Source organism: Brassica napus, chromosome C7 (assembly GCF_020379485.1).
Source record: "Brassica napus cultivar Da-Ae chromosome C7, Da-Ae, whole genome shotgun sequence".
NCBI classification, from domain to species: Eukaryota; Viridiplantae; Streptophyta; class Magnoliopsida; order Brassicales; family Brassicaceae; genus Brassica; species Brassica napus.
In genome coordinates, this window is record NC_063450.1 from 15,721,612 (window position 1) to 15,733,089 (window position 11,478).

Genomic DNA, 11,478 nt, shown 5'->3' on the forward strand with positions numbered 1-11,478 from the left:
AATCTTGGGTATCGAGGCTGAAGGGGGGACTGGTAAATACTTAGGCCTTCCGGAGTGTTTCAGCGGATCTAAAGTGGAGATGCTACGGTATATTAAGGAGAAGATGAACTCGCGATTCCATGGATGGTATGGGCGCTTTCTGTCAGCAGGAGGCAAAGACGTGTTGTTAAAGACAGTGGCTATGGCAATGCCGGTCTTCGCCATGTCTGTCTTTAAACTACCTAAGACCACATGTAAAAACCTAACTAGTGTGATGTCCAACTTTTGGTGGAATGCACAAGATGGGAAGTCGAAGATCCATTGGATTGCCTAGGACAAATTGTGTCTGGGTAAGGTTCTAGGAGGGATGGGGTTTAGAGACATTGAAAAGTTCAACCAAGCTTTGCTTGCGAAGCAAGGTTGGCGGCTTATGATGGATCCTGACTCTTTGTACGCTAGGTTTTTACGGAGTCGATACTATCCCAATGGGAGTTTCTTGGAGGCGTCTCTGGGGTCTCGGCCTTCGTATGCATGGAGGAGTATAATCTTTGGAAGGCAGCTGCTGGAGAAGGGTTTTAGAAGAACCATTGGCTCTGGATATGAGACCTCGGTGTGGATGGACAAATGGCTTTTTGGTGAGGTTCCAATGGCTCCTCTACGTAAGCTTGTTCTGTTTGAAGTCGACCTAAAAGTGTGTGATCTTATAAATCCGCAAACTAAGGCTTGGGACAGGGGGAAACTGGAAGAGAATTTTTTTCCTCCTCACCTGGAGCGTATATTAAAACAGAAACTCATCCCAGGAGAAAAGGATGGTTATGAATGGGTTCACAGACACTGGAGAGGTTACACTGTGAAGTTTGGGTATTGGTTAGCCTCTCGCTTAGATGACTCAGATGTGAGGAAGGAAAGCAGTGCTCAACCATCAATTAACGGTTTAATCCAAAGAGTATGGAAGGTGGAAACAGTACCGAAGATTAAGATCTTCATGTGGAAATCCTTATCAAATGCGTTATCAGTAGATGACGGTCTGTTAGCAAGGGGGCTGAAGATTGACCCTAGATGTCAACGGTGTGGTATGGACGGTGAGTCTATCAACCATGTACTCTTTACTTGCCCTGTGGCTAGAAGGGTGTGGGCTGAATCCAACTTCCCTTTCCCTCGCCGGAGTTTTGAAAACAGAACTGTGTTTGAAAATTTCTACTATCTACTTTTCCCGACGAATGGTTCAAGAGTCCCTGATGAAGTAGCTCATTTGTTCCCGTGGTTGCTCTGGCTCCTATGGAAGAATAGGAACTCCTTTATTTTCGATGGTAAAGAATTCTCCGCTCAGGATACGGTAGCAAAAGCAAAGGAGGATTCTAGTCATTGGTTTGAAGCTCAGAAATGTGCGAGGGAGGATATGGCGAAAGATGCACAAGAAGAACGAGCTCAAGGCAAGTGGCAGGCGCCAACGGATGGTACTTTAAAATGTAATGTGGAGGTACAATGGTTTAAACAGAAACGGATTCTCGGAGCTGCTTGGGTTGTGAGGAATCATCGGGGTGATACTCTTATCCATAGTAGAAGGGCTTTTATTAATATAGGATCCTTTGTGGAGGCTAAGTTCTATGTCTGGTTATTGGAGATTGAATCAATGCATAGCCATCATATTGGAAGTGTGCTCTTTGAGATGGAGTTTGGAGATTTATGGGGGGCTGTCACTAAACCGAGAGCATGGCCAGCCTTTAGATATGAAGGAGTAGAACTGCGGAAGGCTTTGGATTTAATTCAGGAATGGGACGTGCAGGTCGTTAATTCTAAAGTAAACAGATGTGCTCATGCTATTGCAAGAAGTGTAACGAGAGAGAAGAAATACCAATCCTACGTAGCACAGGGTAGTCCCCGATGGCTGAAGGAAATGTTTGAGGAGGATCAACAAGGTGTTTGATCGTTTTGTAGAGGAAGCAGGTGGAACAATGCTTTGGATGATTTTGGTGCGTTCGGGTGGAGCTGTATGCTCGTTTTCCCTTTTGGTTTTGTTTCTGGTTTTGTTCCTATTTTTGTGTTGGACTTGTGCGATTTTGGCTTTCCTTTTGGAACTAGTAATAAATCTTACTCAGAGTTAAAAAAAAAAAACTATACTAGTTCTAAGTTTTGTGTATATTTTACAACTAGGTGATTTTCCCGTGCTCATGCACGGACATAAATATTTATAAAATAAATATACTATAATAATTGATTGATATTTACTTTTAGTTTTAAATTAATTTATAATTTGTATGTATAATTTATATTAATAATATTATATTACTTTAATTATACATTTGATTTTAGATATTTTATATCTAATCGGTTTTGTTATTTTTACAGTCGATTCAGTTATCATTTGGACATATTGGATTTTATCTATTTCTTTGAATTCAACTATAATATTATTTTTTCCGGATACATTAATTTTTTGATTAATTTTCTTATTTGTATCTAGGTTGCTTGTTGTCTTAGATACGTAAGTATATTTTAGTAAAATTATGTATAACTTAAGATATATTAATTATGCTTAAAATGAAATAAAAAATTAAACTAAAGTGTCTTTTCCAAATTACATAAATTAATATAATTATAATATTATAAAGTCTTATCCATATATATAAATTTTACAAAAGAAATAAATTGTAATATTCAGTTAATATTTTATTTATCATTTGTTAATATGTTTTAAGTCATCCTTTAATTTAAATTTATAAAATAAATAAATTTTTATTATATAATTATATATTCTTATAAAAAAAAATTTATTATATAATTATATATTCTTATAAAATAAATAAATTATATATTCTTATTTTAGTTAAATCTATGATTTTAGATATAAGTTGGATTAGGAGAGTCACTCATGTTGTAGTTATTTGATCAAAAGATGTTTATTGTTGAAATTTATTTTTCGTTTTTTTAATATCTCTTAAAATATGCAGTAAAAATGTGATTGTTTTTGAGAAATTATATTATATAAGTAAAATAAAATTTATTTTTTTTTGCTGTAATTGTAAGATATTATAGTCAACTAAATATATGAAAAATAAAAGAAAACATTTCAAAATACTAATTATAAATTATGTTTTTGTTATAAATCATATTGTGGATGTCCATAACCGGCCCGGTTCATAACCGGCCCAATGCTAGAGAGAGAGAGAGTCGACCGTGAGGAGAGAGAGAGAGAGAGAGAGAGAGAGAATCGGCATCTTGCCTTTTCCTTATTAGATTATGATTTGTACTCTTTCCATATTTGTATTTCCCTTCTCTAGTCTTTCCATTATTCTATGACGGTGTAATTCCCTATATATAAAAGGCCCCTTATGTTTATGAATAAGAGAAAAACATACATATTATATTCTCTAGTTTCACAACACGTTATCAGCACGCTAGAATCTAAATCCCTAAGTTAAAACAAACCGCCTAAAACCCTAACCCTAATCGGCGAACATCCTTACCGGCGAACCATCATAATCCCGATCGCGAAACCTTACATCCCGATCCTTGTTTGCAATCTGTTCCCGATCAACTTCAGCTCAAGGCGTTCCTGATCCTAGCTCAGACGATCTCGGCTTGTTCAACCTCAGCTCGCAAACAAGACGATCTCAGACAGCTCGCGGACAGCTCGCGACTTGATCAGCACGTTGGACAGCTCGCGTTCCCAATCTTAGCAATCAGACAGCTCGCGACAACATCAGCTCGCGTTCCGATCAGTTCCAGCTCGCGGTTCATCTCTTTGGTGGTCCATTCAACCCTACTTGAGGTTAAGGTAATTCGAAACCTTAAAGAGAACCCATAATCGAATTTGATTGTTTGATAAATCGAAACCATAAAAACTACAAACCCTAATAGTATGATCTAATGTTGAAATCAAAACCATAGGATAATAGATCAAAACCCCAATGAGTAAATCGAAACTCATAATCATAAGTTTGATACCCCAAACCCTAATCGAGATTGATTGTTTGATCAATTAAAATTGAAACCTTAATGGTTTTGAATCTCAAAACCCCAATGATCTAAGATCAAAATCGAAACCCTAATATCCATGATCCTAGCCGCATACATGCTTATTGCATGAATCCATGAAATCGATTTTATTTAAAACCCTAATACTAAAACACATTCGATTTTATAAACCCTAATTTGAAATCAAATTGATTGATTGAATGAATTAAAATCGAAACCCTAATCGCTTTGAATCGAAATTGATTGTTTGAATGATTGTATGTTTGGATATAGTATGCTAGCCTTGATTAATTAAAACCGTATTGAATTTGATCACATAGAAATCGATTGCTAGGATTGATAATCTCATTCTTGAATTTGGTTTTTTGAATTGATAAAACCGATTGAATGATTTTCAAATTGAAGTCGTATTGATTGTTTGATCGAAACACTAATGTCTTGAAATTAAAATCGAATACTATCTTGTTTAATTGATTAAAACCGAATGCTTGAATTGAAATAGAAATCGCTTGCTAGGTTAAATGATTTATGCATTCTCGTCTTGATAATGATCCGGCTAGTATTGATAGTTTTCATACATTCTCGAATGAACCGTAATTGTTGCATTGCTCGACTAATTGATTGCAATTACACATTGAACTCTTAGAAAACCATTTGCTAAGATTGAAAACGAATAACCATTGTATTGATTGCATTGAAACCGTTTGCTAAGATTGCAGCCGTGCGGCTTGTTTGCATCATGCATGCATAATAGTACGAACTGATTGCATATAGAATCTGAATGCTAAGATTGAACATGTATGCATCATATACGAATGACCTATTTGCATCATACCTAGAATCCGGATTGCTTGAGCATATTGATTGCATTCGCTTGAACACTTTTAAATCTAAATTATGAAACATATGATTTCAGATGTCGAAAATCAACAACTTGGATTTTGCTTCCCTAAGTCTCTTTGGAGATAATTACTTGCAATGGGCACTTGATGTTAAGATCATCTTAAAATCCAAGGGACTCGGTGAATGTATCACCGAGGGCAATAATGAAAGTGAGAAAGATAGATACAGTGCGATGTTAATTATACACCATCATCTTATTGAGAGTCTCAAAGATCAGTAGTTGGCTATTGAGAATCCTCTAGACCTTTGGACAGTGTTGAAAACGAGATATGATCATCAGAGAACGGTGTTATTACCAAAGGCTATGTATGATTGGAGGAATCTCAGAATCCAGGACTTCAAGTCCGTGGATGAGTATAACTCGGCCCTGTTTAAAATAGTTTCAAAATTGAAACTGTGTGGTGAGGATATAACGGATAAGGATATGCTTGAGAAAACCTTTTCCACCTTCCACACAAGCAATGTGTTGTTACAAAAACAGTACCGTGAGAAGGGCTTCACAACTTATGCTAATCTGATCTCTTGTCTCTTGCTCGCTGAGCAGAACAATGAACTGTTGATGAGAAACAGTGAATTGAGACCTCCTGGAACAAACCCATTACCTGAGGCACATGCGACCGTAGAGGCTAAGAAAGAGTCGAACCATGTCCAGAGTGATAGCCAACACAACTGTGGTCGTGGAAAATGGCATGGACGTGGTGGTCGAGACCGAAACTCGTTTGGTCTAGGCCAAGGCAACTCATATCGCCGTGGCTCCTATGGAGGCCGTGGACATGGCCGAGGCCGTGGTACATCTTTCAAGCCACAAAACTCGACCAAATCTGTGTGCCATAGATGTGGTATGGATAATCATTGGGATAAGACATGTAGGACTCTCAAACATCTCGTTGACCTCTACCAAGAGAGTTTGAAAGGGAAGAATCCTGAAGCTCATATGACTTATCAAGATGGTGAAGATGATTTCAATCATGAACGAGACGATCTTATGGATTATGAAACTTCAGATTGTTTAAAAGAATGAAGTTGAATTCGACATCTATGTTTTCGTGTTTTTTTGCTTTATGTTTTCTATGTTTTGATTGCTTTGAACTTATTTTATTAATGAATGAAATTTTTTATATGAAGTCTCTAAAGTATCATTCCAGGTATAGCCAGTCTCATAGAGGGCTACGGCCAGGCTAACATCTTGTTGCCTAAGGGTACGCATCTAGAGATATTTGATGCATTGTATTCACCCAGCTCTAAGAGAAGCCTATTGAGCTTTAAAGACATTCGAATGAATGGCTTTCATATTGAGACTAAGGGCGAAGGAAACAAAGAGTTCCTTCAGATCATAGAGATCGGCCAAGGCTATAAGAAAGTCCTAGAGTCTATACATGCGCTCTCTACTGGCATTTTACTATGCTAAGGTCGGAATGATAGAGACCAATGCTAGTGAGTTCACGTCCCAAGCGTTTAATGATTACTGTATGTCCATTGGGGTAAGTGTGGAATACTCCGTGGCACATGTACATACACAGAACGGCTTGGCCGAATCATTCATAAAACGAATTCAGCTAATAGCTAGACCATTGCTTATGAGGTCTAAGCTTCCGGCCACAGCTTGGGGACATACGGTCTTGCACGCGGCCGAACTGATTCATATAAGACCGTCTAGTGAACATAGATATTCCCCATTACAATTGCTTACGGGTCATGAGCCAGACATATCCCATCTTAAAACATTTGACTGTGCCGTCTATGTGCCAATTGCACCACCACAGAGAACAAAGATGGAACCTCAAAGGAGGATGGGATATATGTTGGATATGATTCTCCCACGATTATAAAATACCTTGAGCCAACTACGGGTGATTTATTTAAGGCCAGGTATGCGGATTGTCACTTTGATGAATCCGAACATCCAACATTAGGGGGAGATAGCAGTAAACTGGTAAAAGAAGATTACATGGAATCAAACATCCTTATCTTGGCAAGATCCTCGGACTCAGGAATGTGATTTAGAAGTCCAAAAGATTATACATTTACAAAAGCTAGCTAATCAATTTCCAGATTCCTTTGTTGACCCGTAAAGAGTGACTAAGTCATATATACCAGCTGCTAATGCACCAATCAGAATTGATGTTCAAGAGGGACACAATCAAGTTGCTACAGAGTCTAGACAACGTTTGAAACGTGGTAGACCAATAGGTTCCAAAGATAAGAACCCTCGAAAAACTAAGAAAGGTGCAGAGAATGAAACCGGGGTTGTTGAAACCCTAGACACGACCGCGGCCGTTCCTAAATCTCGGGACTTAACCGCGGCCAATCCCAAAACCCTAATAGCGATCTCGGACGATCATGAATGCTTAGATGCGGCTGGCCCTGATGTATATAATACTGATTCTTGGGACGCCAAGATTCAAGGTACTGAAGGTCCTGATAATAATGAGATCTCAATAAACTATGTATTGTCTGGGATACAATGGAACAGAAAGAATGTCGACATTGATGATATATTTGCATGCAATGTAGCACTTGAAATCATGGATGATAATGAGGATCATGAACCCACGTCTATTTATGAGTGCACTCAACGATCAGATTGGATCAAATGGAAAGAAGCTATAAACGTGGAGTTAAACTCTTTAAATAAGATAGATGTCTTTGGACCAATAGTCCGGACACCTTATGATGTTAAACCAGTCGGCCATAAGTGGGTCTTTATGAGAAAGAGAAACGAACATGGTAATGTCGTTAGATATAAAGCACGGCTTGTTGCACAAGGAATCTCACAAAGACCAAGAATAGATTATGAGGAGACATACTCCTCTGGATGCTACTACTTTTAGATTCCTGATAAGTCTGGCTATAAGAGAAAAAATAGACTTGTAGTTAATGGATGTTGTAACTGTATACTTATATGGACCACTGGATAATGAGATTTATATGAAAGTACTAGAGGGTATAGAGTTGAAAAACAAATCGAGTACTCGAGAACAACACTGTATAAAGTTGAATAAATCACTTTATGGATTGAAACAATCAGGCCGAATGTGGTACAATAGACTAAGTGAGTACTTAGTGAAAGAGGGATATAAGAATGATCTGATCAGCCCTTGTATCTTTATAAAGAAATTCGGCCAGGGCTTTGTAATCATAGCAGTGTATGTTGATGATTTGAATATCCTAGGAACCTCTGCAGAGATTTCCCAGTTGAATATCTTAAGAAAGAATTCGAGATGAAAGATCTAGGAAAAACGAAATTTTGTTTGGGATTGCAGCTTGAGTACATAAGAGATGGAATCTTTGTGCATCAAATGGCATATACAGAAAAAATACTCAAGAGATTTAACATGGCCGAGTCTCACCCCTTATCTAGCCCGATGATCGTGAGGTCTCTCAGCCTGGACACTAATCCATTCCGTCCTAAGATGGACGATGAAGATGTCCTTGGTCCCGAAGTGCCATATCTCAGTGCCATAGGAGCTTTGATGTATATGGCTAGTCACACACGACCATATATATGTTTTGCCGTGAATCTATTGTCTAGATTTAGCTCTTGTCCAACCCAAAGGCACTGGAACGGGATTAAACATGTTCTTTGTTACCTGCAAGGAACGAAAGACTTGAGTTTATTTTATATTAACCAAAACAAAGAAGGTTTAGTTGATTTTGCTGATGCAGGTTATCTTTCGGATCCACACAATGCTCGATCACAGACAGGCTATGTTTTCACACATGGTGGAACGGCCATATCATGGTGTTCCATGAAGCAGACGATCGCGGCCACATCTTCAAACCATTCGGAGATCTTGGTTGTTCATGAGGCCAGCCGCGAGTTGTTCAGAACAGGGGGAGTAATACGTGTTGTACTCTTTTTCCTTCACCATGGTTTTGTCCCACTGGATTTTCCTGGTAAGGTTTTAATGAGGCAACATCTAAAGCGTATTACAATCTTTGTATGGTTATGGCATCCAAGGGGGAGTGTTATAAATCATATTGTGGATATCCATAACCGGCCCGGTTCATAACCGGCCCAATGCTTTTGAGAGAGAGAGAGTCGACCGTGAGGAGAGAGAGAGAAAGAATCGGCATCTTGCTTTTTCCTTATTAGATTATGATTTGTACTCTTTCCATATTTGTATTTCTTTTCTCTAGCCTTTCCATTATTCTATGACGGTGTAATTCTCTATATATAAAGGACTCTTTATGTTTATGAATAAGAGAAAAACATACAGATTATATTCTCTAGTTTCACAACAGTTTTGTCAGTTAAAAATATATCAGTTTATGTTACTTAATTATTGGGGAAATATCACTTTTACACTTTCTGTAGTATTACTATTCAACTTTACCTTCAATAGAAGGGCATTTTCATAAATACCTAAGATGTGTAATTACAATGACTAAACTAACCCTAAACGGCTTGCTTCTTTGTGCTCGATTGAGGATAAGATCCTCCACGCGGCGCTTAGAGATCCTTTCACGTTCTTGTACGCGATTGAGAGGAGGTTTCGCTCTTCCACCGTAAGCGCCTCTGTTGGAGTGGCGTCTGTGACGAATAGCTCCATGAACTGTACCATCTACTCGTAACGCTCCGCTTGCTCGGCGAGCTTTGCCACGTAAACGTACTGGTCTCTTCTTAATTTCACCGTTGCCATTGGAGAGAGAGAGAGTTAGGAGAGCTTGGGAAACGAGGAAGAAAGATTGCAGAAGCTGCGAAGAATACAGAGACCCTTGCCATAAACTGATGGCAGCACTTTGAGTTTTTTTTTTATCTATTTCATATCAATATTTTTATTGTTTAGAACTTGAAATTATAGTATCTTGGATGAATATTAACAAAAGAAAAACTTGTTGGTGTGTAGACTACACAGTGTAGTTGAATAATGATAAAGCTTTTGTCGTATGTGAAAATTTACATTCTAATCAAGCAAACATCACAGTAGAAAATGGGTTTGAGGATGACTAGCAAACAAGTTTAACTGTTTATGTGTGAGTTCTGTAGTTTGTATATGTGCTGTCTGCTTTGTATATCGTTTACTTGTAGGAGTCTAAGAATGACTGAAGAAAGTGATGCATGTAGAAGAAGCTAAAGAGATGGCTGTTGAAGAAGCTAAGGGGTTGAATCAGGTCGTTGAAGATGCTAAAGTGATGGCTTGCTTTCCTTTTTGTTTTGTTTGTTCGGGTGTCAAGTGACTCCTTTCATAGTACCTCATTTCTGTACTAAATCAGATTGATCTTTTTTTGCAGATGTGTACACAGTTAAAACCCAAACACTTATACTTCTCAGGTCCATAAAGTTATTTTATTTTCATTATTAATTAAAAATTGAAGTTCAGCGATCTTTTTGCTTGTAAAGAAGCTAAGTGGTAGCTATAATACGGCTATGGATGTTGCAGTGGACGTGATCAAAGAAGACACTGAAAGACTCCGTTGTGCATTGCCAAAATGTGAAGTCCTTGAGTTTGTGAATAATGGACAGTTCCTCTTCTTGGTAAGGTGCTCACATCTTCTGCATGTTTGAATCAAATATTGTATATAGTTTACTAATCTACAGCACGATTGATCTACATATGTTAGGAGGATGGGGTAGATATGGCGACTATTCTTAAGATTGCATATTATTATCGACGTGGGAAGAAACTTGATTACATTTATGATTACACTCTGCCTACTCCTTTTGAGCTCAAAGAGTTTGAACAATCACAAAGGTAAGTGAGTTCAGAGCTTTAACTACAACACAACATCCTGCTTCTGTTACTATAAGAAAAGACTGAAGTATTATTACTTTTCAGTGACTCAGATTGCTAACCGCTGTTGTTCTCGTCTTTCTCTCAACTCTAGTCAACGGTACAATAGAAAGAACACTTGGAGGAATACCTTTAAAGGGACCGGTTCTGTATGTTGGCAATCACATATTCCTTGATCTTGAACTGCGTCCAGCAGCAATTCATTTCTTGAAAAAGAGGAACATTATCTTCTGTGGCCTGGCACATCCTCTGATGTTTGCCAAAAAGATAGGCTCAAAGCTCCCTGATATGCAGATGTTCCTCACAGTTAGGATAATAGGCGCAGTTCCTGTCTCGAATATGAATTTCTACAAGCTGCTTCGTTCAAAGGCTCATGGGGTGTTGTATCCTGAAGATGTCTGTGCAGCTTTGCACAGAAAAGTAGTTAACAGTTTTTGTTTTCTCCATGTATGGCTTTGACACATTTTCTGTAGATCATTTGTAAAGGATAATAAATCATTTACAGGACTTTATAAATATCTGTTAATCATTATTGACGTTCATAAGGTTTATAAATCATTTTTAAATGATAATAAATAATATATATGTTTGTAAAAGTCTACAAATCATTTCTAAATATTTAAAAATCATTTAAAAATAATTTATAATGGTTTATAAACCATATTTTAAGGGTTTATAAATATTTTATAAAATCTTATAAATATTTTATAAAATCTTATAAATCTTTTATAAGAGTAATAAGGAAACTTATAAGTTTTTATAAGACAATTTATAGATTATCTATAAGGGTTTATAAATCTTTTATAAAATCTTATAAATCATTTATAAGAGTTTGTAAAGACATTTATAAGATTTTATAAAACAATTTATAGATCCTATATAA

The 11,478-nt window shown here is 37.3% G+C and overlaps 2 protein-coding genes across 5 annotated transcripts; both read left to right on the forward strand.

Annotated features, from left to right (window-relative positions):
• Positions 1-346: 346 nt before the first annotated feature.
• LOC106430305 lies at positions 347-1,906 on the forward strand. Its single transcript, XM_013871093.1, has one exon. The coding sequence runs from the start codon at positions 347-349 to the stop codon at positions 1,904-1,906; it is 1,560 nt and encodes a 519-aa protein (XP_013726547.1).
• A 7,351-nt stretch (positions 1,907-9,257) lies between these two features.
• Positions 9,258-11,127, forward strand: LOC106430287 (phytyl ester synthase 2, chloroplastic). 4 transcript variants are annotated; one of them, XM_013871063.3, is made up of 5 exons: positions 9,258-9,975; positions 10,096-10,135; positions 10,245-10,339; positions 10,426-10,556; positions 10,690-11,127. In XM_013871063.3, exons 1-5 carry the CDS (start codon positions 9,919-9,921, stop codon positions 10,769-10,771), a joined length of 405 nt encoding a protein of 134 aa, XP_013726517.1. In that variant the 5' UTR covers positions 9,258-9,918; the 3' UTR covers positions 10,772-11,127. The 4 variants fall into 4 exon arrangements, with proteins under 4 accessions (XP_013726517.1, XP_013726516.1, XP_048620424.1 ...); XM_013871062.3 differs by having other exon boundaries at positions 9,260-9,993; XM_048764467.1 differs by having other exon boundaries at positions 9,260-9,975; positions 10,641-11,127.
• Positions 11,128-11,478: the final 351 nt, after the last annotated feature.

Bases quoted from the DNA above. Each gene is read 5' to 3' on its own strand.
- LOC106430305 (XM_013871093.1), top strand. From the start codon at position 347: ATGGGGTTTAGAGACATTGAAAAGTTCAACCAAGCTTTGCTTGCGAAG.
- LOC106430287 (XM_013871062.3), top strand. From the start codon at position 9,919: ATGCATGTAGAAGAAGCTAAAGAGATGGCTGTTGAAGAAGCTAAGGGG. The intron at 10,340-10,425 runs GTAAGGTGCTCA...TACATATGTTAG, and splicing joins ATGGACAGTTCCTCTTCTTG to GAGGATGGGGTAGATATGGC. The intron at 10,557-10,689 runs GTAAGTGAGTTC...TCTCAACTCTAG, and splicing joins GAGTTTGAACAATCACAAAG to TCAACGGTACAATAGAAAGA.